The following is a 13807-nucleotide window of genomic DNA, read 5'->3' on the forward strand; positions in this document are numbered from 1 at the left end:
TGTCACTTACACATACAGTATCCCTGCCTTCAGTTATCACATCTGTAAAATGGGAATCATAGTGCCTACCTCACAGGGCTATCATCTCGCAATAAGGTAACATGCTTAGAACAGTGGCTGGCACACAGCAGGTGCTCTATAAGTACTAGCAGCTGCTAACACTGGCCTCCACCGCTCTGCCCATGCCTGTATGTTCTTCGTATCATCCTCACTTTGCCAAGTGCTCCCACTTGCCTATCCTGCCCCACCCCCCGCCACCGTCTCTCTCCCCTCGGAAGTCTGAGGACATTACTACAGAAATGGGAGAAAGCTCTGGCCTTGCCACGCTGTGTGGCCTTAAGGAAGGTTCTCTGCCTCCCCAGGGCTTGGTTTCCTGCAATAGTTCCTTTGACTTAGAAGACTGTCGGGGCTAAATGAGATCATGTATGGCAAGTGCTCTGAAGGGCTCCAGGGGCTTCTCACTGGAAGAGACTATCACAAGAGGGAGACAGCAGAGATGTGACACAACTCTCCCAGGATCACGGAGCAAGGCCGGGTAATCCTGGGTCTCCTGAGTCTTTCTGGTCCATCTAAGACATCACATGGTACCCATGCCGAGCACAGCTCACCCCCTCGCGCTTGCAAGGTAGGAGCCAAGCCCACAGGGCATGTCTTTGCGGAATGAGCCACGAGTCCCTTCCCTCTAGAAACACTCTATGTCACAGCCTGAGACACTGAGGCCAGAGAGGAAAGTTACCACATCCCTGGGACATTCCATGATCAGCAAAGAGTGGCTAGAGGGATCCAGAAGAAGTCCCAGGGAGATCATTGTCACCTGTGTGCTTTGAGGGACTGGGGAAGTAATTCTGAAAGAGCTCTCTGCCCACTAGCCACTGGCCTATGCCTTTTTGTTGTAAAACTTTGTTCAAATGTAGTCCTCTCTCTCCTCACCATCCCCCCTACACCCACTAAACCTTTTAGCCATTTTACTCTAGTATGAATTCATCTACCCCTGAGAGTGGGTAGCAAGCATGAAGTCCAAAGGCAGTGGCCAAGGAGAGGGGCCCAAGGGGGCAGCAGAAGTCCAGCCTGCCCTGTTCTTCCCTTTTGGGGAGGGGTTCTCTGGTGCTCTGAGGCCTGGGAGGGGTCATTGGGAAGGAAGCCCCAGCTGACAGCCTGGAGCCCAGGGCCAGGGCTATCAGTAGCTGCCTCCCTGGGTACCCCTCCCAAGTGGGTTGTCCTGAGTGACTTCTTGCCCCCTGAGGCCCTCCCTCCCTCCTGCCAGGCACTTACTCTGAGGTACAAGTGGTCAGTCCAGGAGCCGATGACCTTGTACGTGGCAGAGCCATTTTGCAGCTGGTACTGGTAGATGTCATAGCGCCCAGGGGCATCTCCATTCTCATTGAAGGTCACAGGGTTCCCTGCAATGCCTGTAGGGAGCATCACACTCAGGGTTTTGGCTGAGCCTTTGCCCAGGAGCAGGGAGGACTCTGAGCCTTCCTCCTGCCTAGCTCACAGCATAGACATCCCTGGGGAGACCCCTCCATAAAACCTCTTGGGAGTTTCCACCTCTTGGGAACATCTGAGGAGACTCACCCACCCCTACCCCTCGTACAGTCCCAGAAGACCCCTCCCCCTGGCTGACTGCTTGGCCCAGGACATAGTGGTTAGGGCAGTGCCCACACCACGCCCCCACCTGAGAAGTTGACACTCCGGATGTATTTGAGCAGCTGCGTGCCGTCCACAGGATCCATTCGTGGGCAGAGCCCCACGCGGCCCGGGCACAGGTCGCGGTGCATGGCATGCAGCGCATGGCCCATGGCGTACACAGCATCAATCACAAACTGCACCTTCCCTTCTTGCTCGTACGCTGAGTCCTGCCCAATGCGTTCTCGGTCTGCAGAGAAATACCCAGGGTGGGTGCACCCCTGAGGCCGACTGCACTCCGGTCTAGCCCACCACCCCCACAGATGGTGGAGTAGAGCCAGGGTCACCTCCTGGGGCCTGTAGGTGGACACCCAGGTCTCTTGACTCCTGCCCAGTGCTTTCTCCATCACCCCAAGTGATGGTTGTATGGAAGCACCTGGAGAACACCCCAGGAGGGTGAAGGAGAGAGTTCTCAAGGCCCCAGGGAAGGCAGTGATCCAGGAAATCTCCTGTAGCCATGGCTGCCCCCTGCCCTCCCTAAAAAAAAAAAAAAAAAAAAAGCCTGGGGTAATTACAGGAGAGGCTGCCCCTCCCATAGGCTGAGAAACAGCAGGAGAAGAGCTGTATCTGTCAAGGAGGGGAGCGGTGCCCTAAAGCAGCTCACCCATAGGCAGCCTGTGCAGCCACTCCGGCTCCAGGGAACACTGACCCCACCCCAGGGTACAGAGGGCAAACTGAGGCTCAGAGATGGTGAGAGACTGGCCTCTCAAGGGTCGAAATGCAGACCTCCTGATGGCCTCACTAGCTTCCAGCTGCCCTAGACAGCAGAACTCACCATCATCCCTACCCATGCCTCCCTCACCTCAATAAACCCCCTCAGTAGCCAGGGTGAGTGAACTCTGCAGAAGGCGGAACCCAGCCCTACCCCCTTCCCACTGCAAACTCCGCAGCGGATCCCCAGCATACCATGGCCTTGGGGATCTGACCTCCCCGCCTCATCCTCTGTCCTTTGCGCCTACCCCGGGCACGCCCAACCTCTCTGCCCCGGGGCCCGTGCAAGCTCCTGGCCACCTCAACTGTAAAAAGGGGATAATAACCCTGCCCTACAGAGCTGTTATAAGGCTTAAATAAGATAATGCATGCAAAATACCTGGCACAGATTAGGTAATTAGTGCACGTTATTAAATGTGCTAAATGGAGTCCTGGTGTGCAGTGGTTAAACCACTCGGCTGCCAAACAAAAGTCAGAGGTTTGAACCCAGCAGCCGCTCCTCGGGAGCAAGATGCGGCAATCTGCCTCCATAAAGATTTACAGTCTTAGAAACCCTATGGGGCAGTTCTACTCTGTTCGGTAGGGCCATTATGAGTCAGAATCGGTTCAACAGCAATGGGTTTATTATATGTGCTAAGTGGTCAGAATGGGGTGGGCTTCTGAAGTGGCCAACAGAGACCCAGAGGCTAGAGTAGTCTGGGAAGGCCTGAACTGAGATGGGGGCGAAGCAAAATAATGGGTCCAAAGTACACTCACACTGGGCTTTGAGGGGGTGGGAATCACAAATACAAGTTAGGCAAGACTCTCTGCCTTGCCTGAAGAAGGTAGCAGCTGTGCCCATAGCTGGTGCAGCTGTCCTTGTGCCACCCCCCTCCCCCGACCCTGGCTCCTTACGTCACCCAGAGCCTTCGTGGGCCTGGCATTTCTCTTCCTCACAGCTCTGGGAGACAGGCTTGACTGTCCCCCTATGGCACAGGAGGTAACTGAGGTTTGCAGGTGGTTTCATGATATGTCCAGAGTCTCGAAGGAGTCTGGCACCTAGCAGGAGCTCAGTACAAACCTGTGGATTGACCAAGCTGGTAAGTGGCAGAGGTGGGATTTGAGCCCAGGTCTCTTTGATTCCACTTCCCCGAACTGTCTCTCCCGCACTTCACCCCTCCAGCGCCTGACTTGCCTCCTTCTCCCTTCTGCCCAGGCCCTGCCCTCCACCGTCTGGCCAGGCCTCACCAAGAATTAAGGTCCTCCTGCTTGGAGGTCTAGAGGAGGTAGGTGGTAGGGGAGTGGGGGAGTCAGAATATCCCCTCTCGTGGACGGGCAGGACCCCCAGACCCAGGCAGGGGCACCACAGTTCTGGAAGGAAGGAAGACACACATTTCTGAGAACTATTGGAGGAGATGAATTCCAGGCACACGGCGGCGTTGACAGCAGCAACAGTTTGAAGATGTCCTAATTGTGTCCTGGGGCACAGTGAGGCAGAGATGCATTTGGCTCTGCCAAGGGTGACAGCCAGCTGGGGAACAATCCGGGAGAGGATTTTCTCCGTCAAAACCCCGCAGCTGTGGTTACTACGGCGACTGCAGCCTTTGTCTGCAGGTTGTAAATTGTAATTGAAATGAGTTTTCAAGGTTGAAATAATCAGAGTTCCTCCTGGTCTCCCCCCTCACCTCTCCACAACTCACTCCACCCAGCTGCCATTCTCCTAGTTCTCACGCTTCTACACACGTTCATTCATACACACTCTTGAAGTGGCTCCTTCACATAAGGGTACACAAAGGCAACCCCATCTACATTCATGTATTTTCACAGCTAGACATATACAGTAGCAAACACACAAACTTGTGTGCATTTACACACAGGTCTATACACATATACATGCTCAGACAGGTATAAACACAAGTAAGCGTATAAAGTGGAGCCCTGGTGGCACAGTGGTTAAGAGTTCAGCTGCTAGCCAAAAGATCTGCAGTTCAAATCCACCAGCCACTCTTGGAAACCCTCTGCAGCAGTTCTACTCTGTCCTATAGGATCTCTATGAGTTGGAATTAACTCAACAGCAACGGGTTTGGTTTTATATATATACATAGAAACACATACACAAGTATGATTTGTTGTTATTGGGTGCCATCGAGTCGATTCCGACTCACAGCAACCCCATGTGACAGAGTAGAGCTGCCCCATAGGGTTTTCTGGGCTGCAATCTTTACAGAGGCAGATCAATAGGTCTTTCTCCCGCAAAGTCACTGGGTGGATTCAAACCGCCAACCTTTAGGCTAGCAGCCGAACTCTTAACCATTGTGCCACCAGGGCTCCTTACACATATATATACAGCAACATATTGACCATGACACTTATACAAGCATGTGATCATTAAGATTCACCCACTGTTTCTAGCTGAGAAGCCGGCTTCTACAAGCACATTCAAACAAGGATTCAAGTGAAAGTAATTTATTTGGAAGCTGATGCTAGGGAGCACCAGCAGAGGAGTGAGGAAGAGGGATGGGAAAGGGAAGGCGGCTGTGCTCATGAGCAGATGACTGCTGTGGGCAACTGGAAACCTCCAGGAGAGTGTGCAGAGCATGCTACAGACTTGTCCCATCTGAGGGGATAAACACCCCAGCTCCAGTCACCTTAGACTGAGGGCTGCTCCCAGGGGCATTAACTCCATTGGTATGTATAGGGATGAAGAGCTGAGGGGATCTGGGCAGGGCATCTGCAGTGTCTGCATCGACAGGTACACTTTCACACGCATAATCAAGCATGTTGTTGTTGTTGTTGTGTGCCATCACGTTGATTCCAACTCATGGCAACCCTACAGGACAGAGTAGAACTGCCTCATAGGGTTTCCAAGAAGCGGCTTGGATTCAAACTGCCGACCTTTTGGTTAGTAGCCGAGCTTTTAACCACTACGCCACCAGGGCTCCATATAAATATGCACACACACAAACGCACATATAAAAACTTGCACTTACAAATATACAAACACACACCAGTTTTCATTCCTCGGGCAAACTTCTAGGGAGTAGGTCAAGATTTCCCCAGACTCTCCCCCAGAGAGAGCTGTCCCATGTAGTGGGCAGATAAATACATCCAGCCCTGACTCCTGGCTCTACCATGAACCACTATATGATCAGATCAAGTAACGGAGTCTCCTTGAGTTTCAGTTTCCTCAGATGTAAATTCAGGACAATAAAACTTAGCTTGAGGGGTTGTTGGAGTCCTTGGGTGGTACAATCTGTTGACTTGCTTGGCTGCTAACCACAAGTTTGGAGGTTTGAGACCACCCAGCAGCACCTTGGGAAAAAAGACCTGGTGATCTATTTCTGAAAAATCAGCCACTGAAAACCCTGTGGAGCACAGTTCTACTCTGACAAATGGCACAGCCATGAGTTGGAATCGACTTGACAGCAACTCATTTGATTTTGGTTTGGAGGGGTTGTTGGGAGGATGAACAGAGCCAACAGATGTGAAACACCCAGGAGTTCTCTAGGAGAAGTTCTCTAGGAACCTAGTTTTTCTTTCTTCCCTGACAGTCCCCTGCTGGATAACTTCCCTGTCCCCAGAGGACTCCATCCCAGCCTGTGGCCTGCCCTCATGTCCCTCCCTTCTCCATCGCATCTGCAGCCTGGCCAGAGCTGGCTCCAAGCTAGCTCACCTCCACTCCTACCCAAGGTGAGCTCAAAGTGCACCCCACATACAGGTAGGGCTCCAGGTCCTCAGCCAGGCCCCAGATCAGCTCACTGCCACATGCATGGATAGGGAGGAGAAAGCTGCCACTCTGTTCTCCCTGGCTGCATGCCCTCCTTTCCTCGACCCTACCTGTGGTTGAGCCATTCTCTCCATCACTTTCCTGAGACATGAGGATCTTTCTGATGGTCCCTTGAGTCCTGCTCCGCACCCAGGTTCCACTACCCCCTTGGAACTGCCCATCATTCCTGGAAGTCACCTAGCAGGATCTCTCTCTTCCAGAATCACGCTCTTGCTCTTCAGCCCCAAAAGTTGCCAGTCTGAACCCACCCATAGGTTCCTCAGGAGAAAGACTTGGCAATCTGCTCCTGCAAAGATTACAGCCTACAAAAATGGCCCAATGACACCTAACAACGACAACAAAAATCCTCCTGGAACTCCTGGGTCCCTGAAAGGCTGACCTCAAGAATATGTTCTCAGAGGTCCACAGACCCCAGTTTGAGAAATGCCAACCCAGCAGCAAGCAGTGAGCCAGACGGAACCAGCTGAAAAGCCCCCATTCAGCTTCTGGATCACTGGGTGGACCTGGGCAAATTGCTTAGCATTTCTGAGCTTCAGTTTCCTCATCTGAAGGCTCCTGGGGTGCTAGGACCCTATGCAGCAAAGGCCACGACCAGCACCGGGCAAAGCCCAGCTCCGAGGAAAGGCTTCCTGCTCCTCCTCCTGGCTCTGAGCTTGGACTGGCTCTTCTAGACAAAGTAGGACTGGGGCTGGGAGGGGGAGGAGGAGGCTCTGGGGGTCTGAGTCAAGGTCAAATGCAGATGAGCTGCCTGTGCCCCTTCTAACAACCCCTCCTGGGGGCGTCCCTTCTCCCTCGTTCCCCTATTGCTCAGCTAGTCCCTTCCCCTTCCAGCACCATCTATTGTTCCCTCTCCTGGATTACTGGATCTTTCTCATCCACATAGAAACATGCTGTCATTTCTGCCATTTTAAAAAACAAACAAAAGAAAAGCCTCTCCTGACCTCACTTCTCTGCCAGCTAGCATCCCTTTCTCCGTCCTTGTTTACAGTGAAGCTCCTCAAAGGCGTTGTTTCTACTCACCATCATCAACTTTTCTCCTCTGTTTCCTTCCCAGGCTCCTCCAGTTGGAGTTCTGCACCCACCTCTCCAAGGAATCTGCCCTTATGGAGGTCACCAGTGGCCTCCACTAGGTGAAACCAGCAGTCAAGTCTCCGCCCTTATCTTACTTGGCCCCTCACCAGCACGTGACAGTGTGGATCACTCCCTCCTCCCTGATGCCCTCTCTTCACTTCCAGCAACCAAGCTCTGGTTTCCCTCCTATCTCCCTGGCAGCTCCTTCTCAGCTCTCCCGCTGGCTCCTCTTCCCTCCCCCAGCAACGGTCAGTATTGGGGCTCCGTCTTCAATCTCTTCTCTAACCACATTCACTCTCTTGGCAGTCCCAGCGAGTCCCATCTAAGTACAGAACTTTCCAAATTACAGGGTCGTCCAGATCTCTCCCCGAACTCCATGCCTGGTAGGTATCTCATGTTCTACATGTCCTAAACCGGATTCCTGATTTTCTCCCCCAGCCTGCACCCCATCTCAGTTTGTGGCAATTCCAGCCACCTCCTTGTTCAGGCCAAGAGTCTTAGAGTCATCCTTGACTTCCTGTCATACTTCCCTCAACTTCTTTGGCAAACTCTGAGCCCTACTGCAAAATTTACGAAGACTCTAACCCACTGTCACTACCTCCACAGCCACCATCATCCACCCCGAGATTACAGCAACAGCCTTCTAACTGGTCTCCCACTTCAGCCCTGGCCCCTAGTCTTCCCTCCAGGCAGCAGCCAGAGTGATCCTGTTAGGATATAATCAGATCACGTCAATCCTCTTTCAAACTCCTGCAATGGCTTTCTGTCTCATTCTGCATAAAAGACTAAATCCTTACAAACTGACTACAAGGCCTCTGCAATCTACCCCCACCTCTCTGACCTCATGTCCCACCTGTTGTTCACTCTCCTTCAGCCAAAACAGTCTCCTTGCTATTCCCCAGACCTGCCAGGCACGATCCCACCGCAGGGCCTTTGCACTTGCCATGCTCTCCGCCTGGCACGCTCTTTGCCGTAACTCCACGTGGCTCACTCCGTCACTGCCTTCACATCTTTACTCAAGTATCACCTTCTCAGCACGGCCTTCTGGACTCCCTTTTTAAAAGTGCAACATCCCTAACCTTCCTGCACTCCCAATTTCCCTCCAAGAAACCTCGATCTGCCCTCTCTGGCCTCACTGTTAGGCCCCCTCTGGAGGCCCACTGCCAGAGCCACACTACTATATACCACCTTGTTGGCAAGGTCGTACTGTCTGCCACCTGCAGGGGGAGATCTCTCGGGCAGGTCTGTTCCCCTCATAGAGCCCAGCATGGGGTTGGGAACACCGTTAGCCTTTGGTAAATGCTGGTTGGTTTCCTGGTTGAACAAGTGAGAAGCAGTGTAGGCCCACCGTCCCTCTAACCCCTATGTGGCTGATGGTTTGAGCAAATGCCAAGTTCCCCTAATGGATGCCACATAGTAAAAAAAAAAAAAAACCAAACCCATTGCCTTCAAGTTGATTCCAACTCATAGTGACCCTACAGGACAGAGAAGAACTGCCCCACAGGGTTTCCAAGGAGCGCCTGGTAGATTCAAACTACCAACCTTTTGGTTAGCAGCCATAGCTCTGAACCACTACACCACCAGGGCACATGATAAAAAAAAAAAATTTTTTTTTTTTTTGGGTGCTCCTAAATGCTGGCCTTCCTTTCTTTCCCCAGGAGAGAGGATTCCTTAATGTTCCTTTGGGAATGTGGTCACGGGAATATCCTTCAAAGCCCAGGCTGGGGCAGCCAGGAGGGCCCTGGGGCTGGGACATCAGCTGCCCTAAGGCCAGACATCTCAGAGCCAGACAGCCTGGGTTCAAATCCCCACTTTGCTACTTACTTACTACCTGTGTGTTCTAGGGCAAACCCTTAACCTCTCTATGCCTTGGTTTCCTCATCTGTAAAATGGGTTACTGTGAAGATTAAATGTTAAAACACTAGAACAGAGCTTCACATGCAATAAATGTTGTATAAATGCCAATTGTATTATTCCTATTCTGTTATTACTATTGTTATTGCCATTCTCAGAGACCCATGATGAGCATCTCCCCACATACCCCCAGCCATGATGCGGCAGCCCTCCCTCTCCAGGCTCCTGGCCCCTGGGAGCAGCGAGCAGTAAATTTCTCCTATCTCCACATAAACTGGGCCTTCCTCCTTTTAGCCATCACCTGGCTGTCAGTGTTTCCAGAAAGACGGATACCACCTCTGCCTTGTTTATAGCTTTGATTTCCAAACCCTTCTCTGTGGGCTTCAGGGAATGGCCGGGAGAGGAGGTGGGAGGCGGGCGCTGCCCTCCCGCAGGCCTTGACAGCTGCAGAGGCACCCTGCTCAGTGACCCCGACCTCACTCAGGTGTGAGGCGAGCCCTGGGCCATCCACAAGTACTTCCTGAAGATCCACTCCCATCACTTTGGGAAACCGTGATGGAGGCAGCACTCTGCTGGGTACGGGGCTCTCAGGGGGTATGTGTGGGATATTCCCATTTTACAGATGAGAAACTGAGGCCTCAAGAAGCGAGGTAACCTGATCAAGGAAATGGCACCACCAGGATTCAGACCTAGGTCTTCAGGACACTAATATCTATATTTTTGAGAAAGAATGAGTGTCCCACCCATAACCCTGACTGTTATCACTTCTGCACATACCAGCCCAATTTCCAACTGCCAGCTTTGGCCGCTTTTCCTGAGGCTCTCTCTGGCCACAGAAGCCCTTGTTGTCCACTCAGTTGGCAGGCCAGAAACCAACTGTTGTTGAGTCAGTTGTCAGAGTAGAATTGAGATCCATAGTGTTTTCAACGGCTGATTTTTTGGGAAGCAGATCACCAGGCCTTTCTTCCAGGGTGTCTCTGCGTAGACTCGAACTACCAGCCTTTCGGTTAGCAGCTGAGTGCGTTAACCACTTGCAGCACCCAGGGATTCCAGCAGGCCAGAAGTGCTGGGAAATTAATCCCCCCCAGGAGTAGCCCTCCCCCAGTGACTGATGGAAGTTGGTGACACAGCCCCTAGCTCCCTTATGCCTCCAGTGGGATAACTGTGAGGCAGGTTCCTCACTGCCTCAGAGGTCCCCAGTGGGATTAGGCTCTAGTTGCCCTCAGTGGTAACCTGCTTGCTATCAAACCCTTTATCCCTGACTCATTTCCTCACTCCCTTACTGGTGTTTCCTGGGATCCCCTCCCAAATAAACTACTTGCTCTCAAATTCTTGTCCCAGAGGACCCCAACTTAAGACAGCCCCGAAGGATGGATTGGATCTTCCCAAGTGTAAGATGCTAGGATGAGATGGTCCTTTCCCTCCTCTTAGAAGATCACCGGGGCCATCGTTGACCTGGGGTTGGAAGGAATGGCTGTGGCAAAGCAGCGGGTAGATAAGAGGAGCACAGGAGTGGCTCTCATTCACTGTGAGATCTTGGTCAAGGCAGGGCTGCAGGACTGAAACAGGCAGAGGCTGATTATCAAGTCTGTTAGCATCAAGGGGTTAGAGGGGGCTGATCCACAGCCTGCAGTGCAGACTGGGACAACCCAGAAAAAGTGAGTGGGAAGCCAGGTTCTGAGACAGAGTGGGAGAGTGGGGGAGGCGGAGAATGCCTGTTGTCAGAGGCTACAGAGTGCACCTGGGCTGGCTGAGGGTGAGACAGGGGCCCAGAGGAGTGGGAGGAAAGGAGCCAGGCAGCCGATGTGTGAATCCAGCTCTGCCTTTCTCCAGTGCTATAATATTTGCAAATTGCCTCTGTTTCCTCATCTGTAAAACGGTGTTACACCTGTGCTGGAAGTCCCTGGGTAGTCAAATAGTTAATGCTTGGCTGCTATTTGAAAGATTAGAGGTTCAAGTCCACCCAGAGGCACCTTGGAAGAAAGGCCTGGAGATCTACTTCCAAAAAAATCAACCATCAAAAACTCTATGGAGCACAGTTCTACTCTGACACGCATGGGGTCGCTAGGAGTCAGAGTTGACACTATGGCAACTGAACAAATGTGACAGCCTCCCTCAGGATGGAGCCGTCCCTCCGCAGGGCTCCTATAGCAGACAGAATCCATACCAACAGCCTTGGGCTGTTACGTCACCTAAGTGTCTCATCCCTCCCACTCCTTTTCTATATCAACAATGACAACCACTTTATCAGCACCTACCGTACACAGCATTTTTCAGGAACCTCTTCATGTACTCTATCTTTAATCCTCAACAACCCATTGAGATGGGTATTTCCTTCCCTGTTATACAGATGAGGCATCTGAGACTCAGAGAGGTTAAGTAATTTGTCCAAGCTCACACAGCAGTCAGAAGGCGGAGCTGGATTCATACTCTGGGTGAGTCCTTCCCCTGCTCCACCTCCCTCAGGTGCCCAGTCCAGCAGCAGCACTCCATGGTGCTCACCCCAACCCTCCCTGGCTCAGGCCTTCACCCCAGGGGCCAGCTCAGTTCAAACTTGGGCAGGGCCTTGGGGAAGCCAGAGCCTCCAGCCCCTCACCAGGGCCTCAGGTCCCACGAACATTCCCAGCAGCTCCCTGCCCCTCACCTCACCTCACCACCCAGAGATGGTTGGGCTCACCATGCCTGACTTGGGGCCACACAGGACTCTTAGCCTCTGCTGGGGCTCCAAATGCAGCAAGAAGGACTCAGGTTAGCTGTGAAGTGCCACCCTCCATTCCTCCCTGTGACATATACTCCGTGTTCATTCCGGTCTCTCCTTGGCTCACGCCCTCCCCACTGCCTGGAGTATATGCCGTCCTCCCGCTCCTCACTCACCTCTCCCTTTGAGCCAATGGTTCCTAAACTTTGCTGCCCAGTAGAACAACCTGGAGTGCTATTTAAAACATCCTGAAGCCCAGGCTGCACCCGGTACCAATTGAATCAAAATGTCGGGGTGAGAGGGGAACCAGCATCAGTTTTTTTTTTAATAATTTTTATTGAGCTTTAAGTGAACGTTTACAAATCAAGTCATTCTCTCACATATAAGCTTATATACACCTTACTCCATACTCCCACTTACTTTCCCCCTAATGAGTCAGCCCTTCCAGTCTTTCCTTTCGTGACAATTTTGCCAGTTTCTAACCCTCTCTACGCTCCTATCTCCCCTCCAGACAGGAGATGCCAACACAGTCTCAAGTGTCCACCTGATACAAGTAGCTCACTCTTCATCAGCATCTCTCTCCTACCCACTGTCCAGTCCCTTCCATGTCTGATGAGTTGTCTTCGGGAATGGTTCCTGTCCTGGGCCAACAGAAGGTTTGGGGACCATGACCACCGGGATTCTTCTAGTCTCAGTCAGACCATTAAGTCTGGTCTTTTTAGGAGAATTTGGGGTCTGCATCCCACCGATCTCCTGCTCCCTCAGGGGTTCTCTGTTGTGCTCCCTGTCAGGGCAGTCATCGGTTGTGGCCGGGCACCATCTAGTTCTTCTGGTCTCAGGATGATGTAGTCTCTGGTTCATGTGGCCCTTTCTGTCTCTTGGGCTCATAGTTATCATGTGACCTTGGTGTTCATTCTCCTTTGATCCAGGTGGGTTGAGACCAATTAAGCATTAGTATTTTAAATCTCCCAGGTGATTTAGTGTGCAAGCAAAGCTTGGGAGCTACTGCTCCAGCCCAAGATTCCCAGCCCTGAGCACACATTAAATCACCAGCGGAGCTTTAAAAAACAGCCACAGCCCAGTCCCACCCCTGAGATTGTGATTTAGGGTAGGCCCAGGTATAGTTTCAAAAGCTCCCCAGTGATTCTATGAGCAGCCAGGGCCGAGTGCCTCTATTTTACAGTTCACGCAGTGCCTCCATTAAGGCTTTCTCACTTCCATCCCCAGACACCCTCTGAGGTGGCTCACCATCAATCCCACTTCTCCGAAGAGAAAATAAAGGCCCACAGGTCACGGGACTTGCCTTAGGCTGACAGCAAAGCTGCCACGCTCCACCGATTCCTGCTCTAGTCCTCCTTTGCCTACACTAGGGTCAGGAGATACCAGTTATCCATCTTGCCCTCCCCTAGACTCACCCAGCCCCCTACCCAAGCCAGGGTGACTACAAAATTTTTCATCCACACTTTTGAGTACTTTTGAGAATAAAACGGGACACTATCAATAATTATGGCAGAAGAACAGGAGTAAACAGAATACACAGCCACCCTACCCATGAGGGCCCAACCTCCCATGCTGAGGCACATTTGTGCTTCTTATGCCGCCTCTGTTCTGAGTACTGCCTGATTAAGGCAGTTACGGGGCAGCCTTGGGCAAGTCACTTGCCCTTTCTGACTCTCCATATCCTCACCTTTAATCTGGTGGTCTCTAGAGTTCCTAGAGTTGTGAGGGTGAAATGAGACCATGTGTTTAAAGTGTCCAGAACATAGTAGATACATAGTAAACAGTGGTGTTTGTGGTCATTAGCTCATCCAGGAATGCAAAAGTCCCCATATAAGACATACTTGCACACACACCTGCTCCCTCAGACACACCGACTCATGCTTATACACAGTCAAGCACACAGCAGAGGGCACACACACACTGTCACCCAGCACACTCGTACATCACACCTGACAGATCAGACACGATAGGTTTGCCTGTGAGTTTGCCTGGGTCCTAGGGATACCCACAGTCTGTGGCTG

General features: G+C 52.0%; 1 protein-coding gene across 1 annotated transcript in view; it reads right to left on the reverse strand.

The window, feature by feature from the left end:
* GRM4 (glutamate metabotropic receptor 4) overlaps positions 1–13807 on the reverse strand; it is a 131639-nt gene that overhangs the window by 18799 nt on the left and 99033 nt on the right. The window contains exons 7-8 of the mRNA XM_023540198.2: positions 1676–1876; positions 1273–1409 (exon numbers count right to left, since the gene is read on the reverse strand). Of these exons, the coding sequence (XP_023395966.2) occupies positions 1273–1409; positions 1676–1876 (338 nt within the window). The remainder of the gene's footprint in view (positions 1–1272; positions 1410–1675; positions 1877–13807) is intronic.

The sequence above is a fragment of the Loxodonta africana genome, chromosome 1, assembly GCF_030014295.1.
Source record: "Loxodonta africana isolate mLoxAfr1 chromosome 1, mLoxAfr1.hap2, whole genome shotgun sequence".
Taxonomy (NCBI): Eukaryota; Metazoa; Chordata; class Mammalia; order Proboscidea; family Elephantidae; genus Loxodonta; species Loxodonta africana.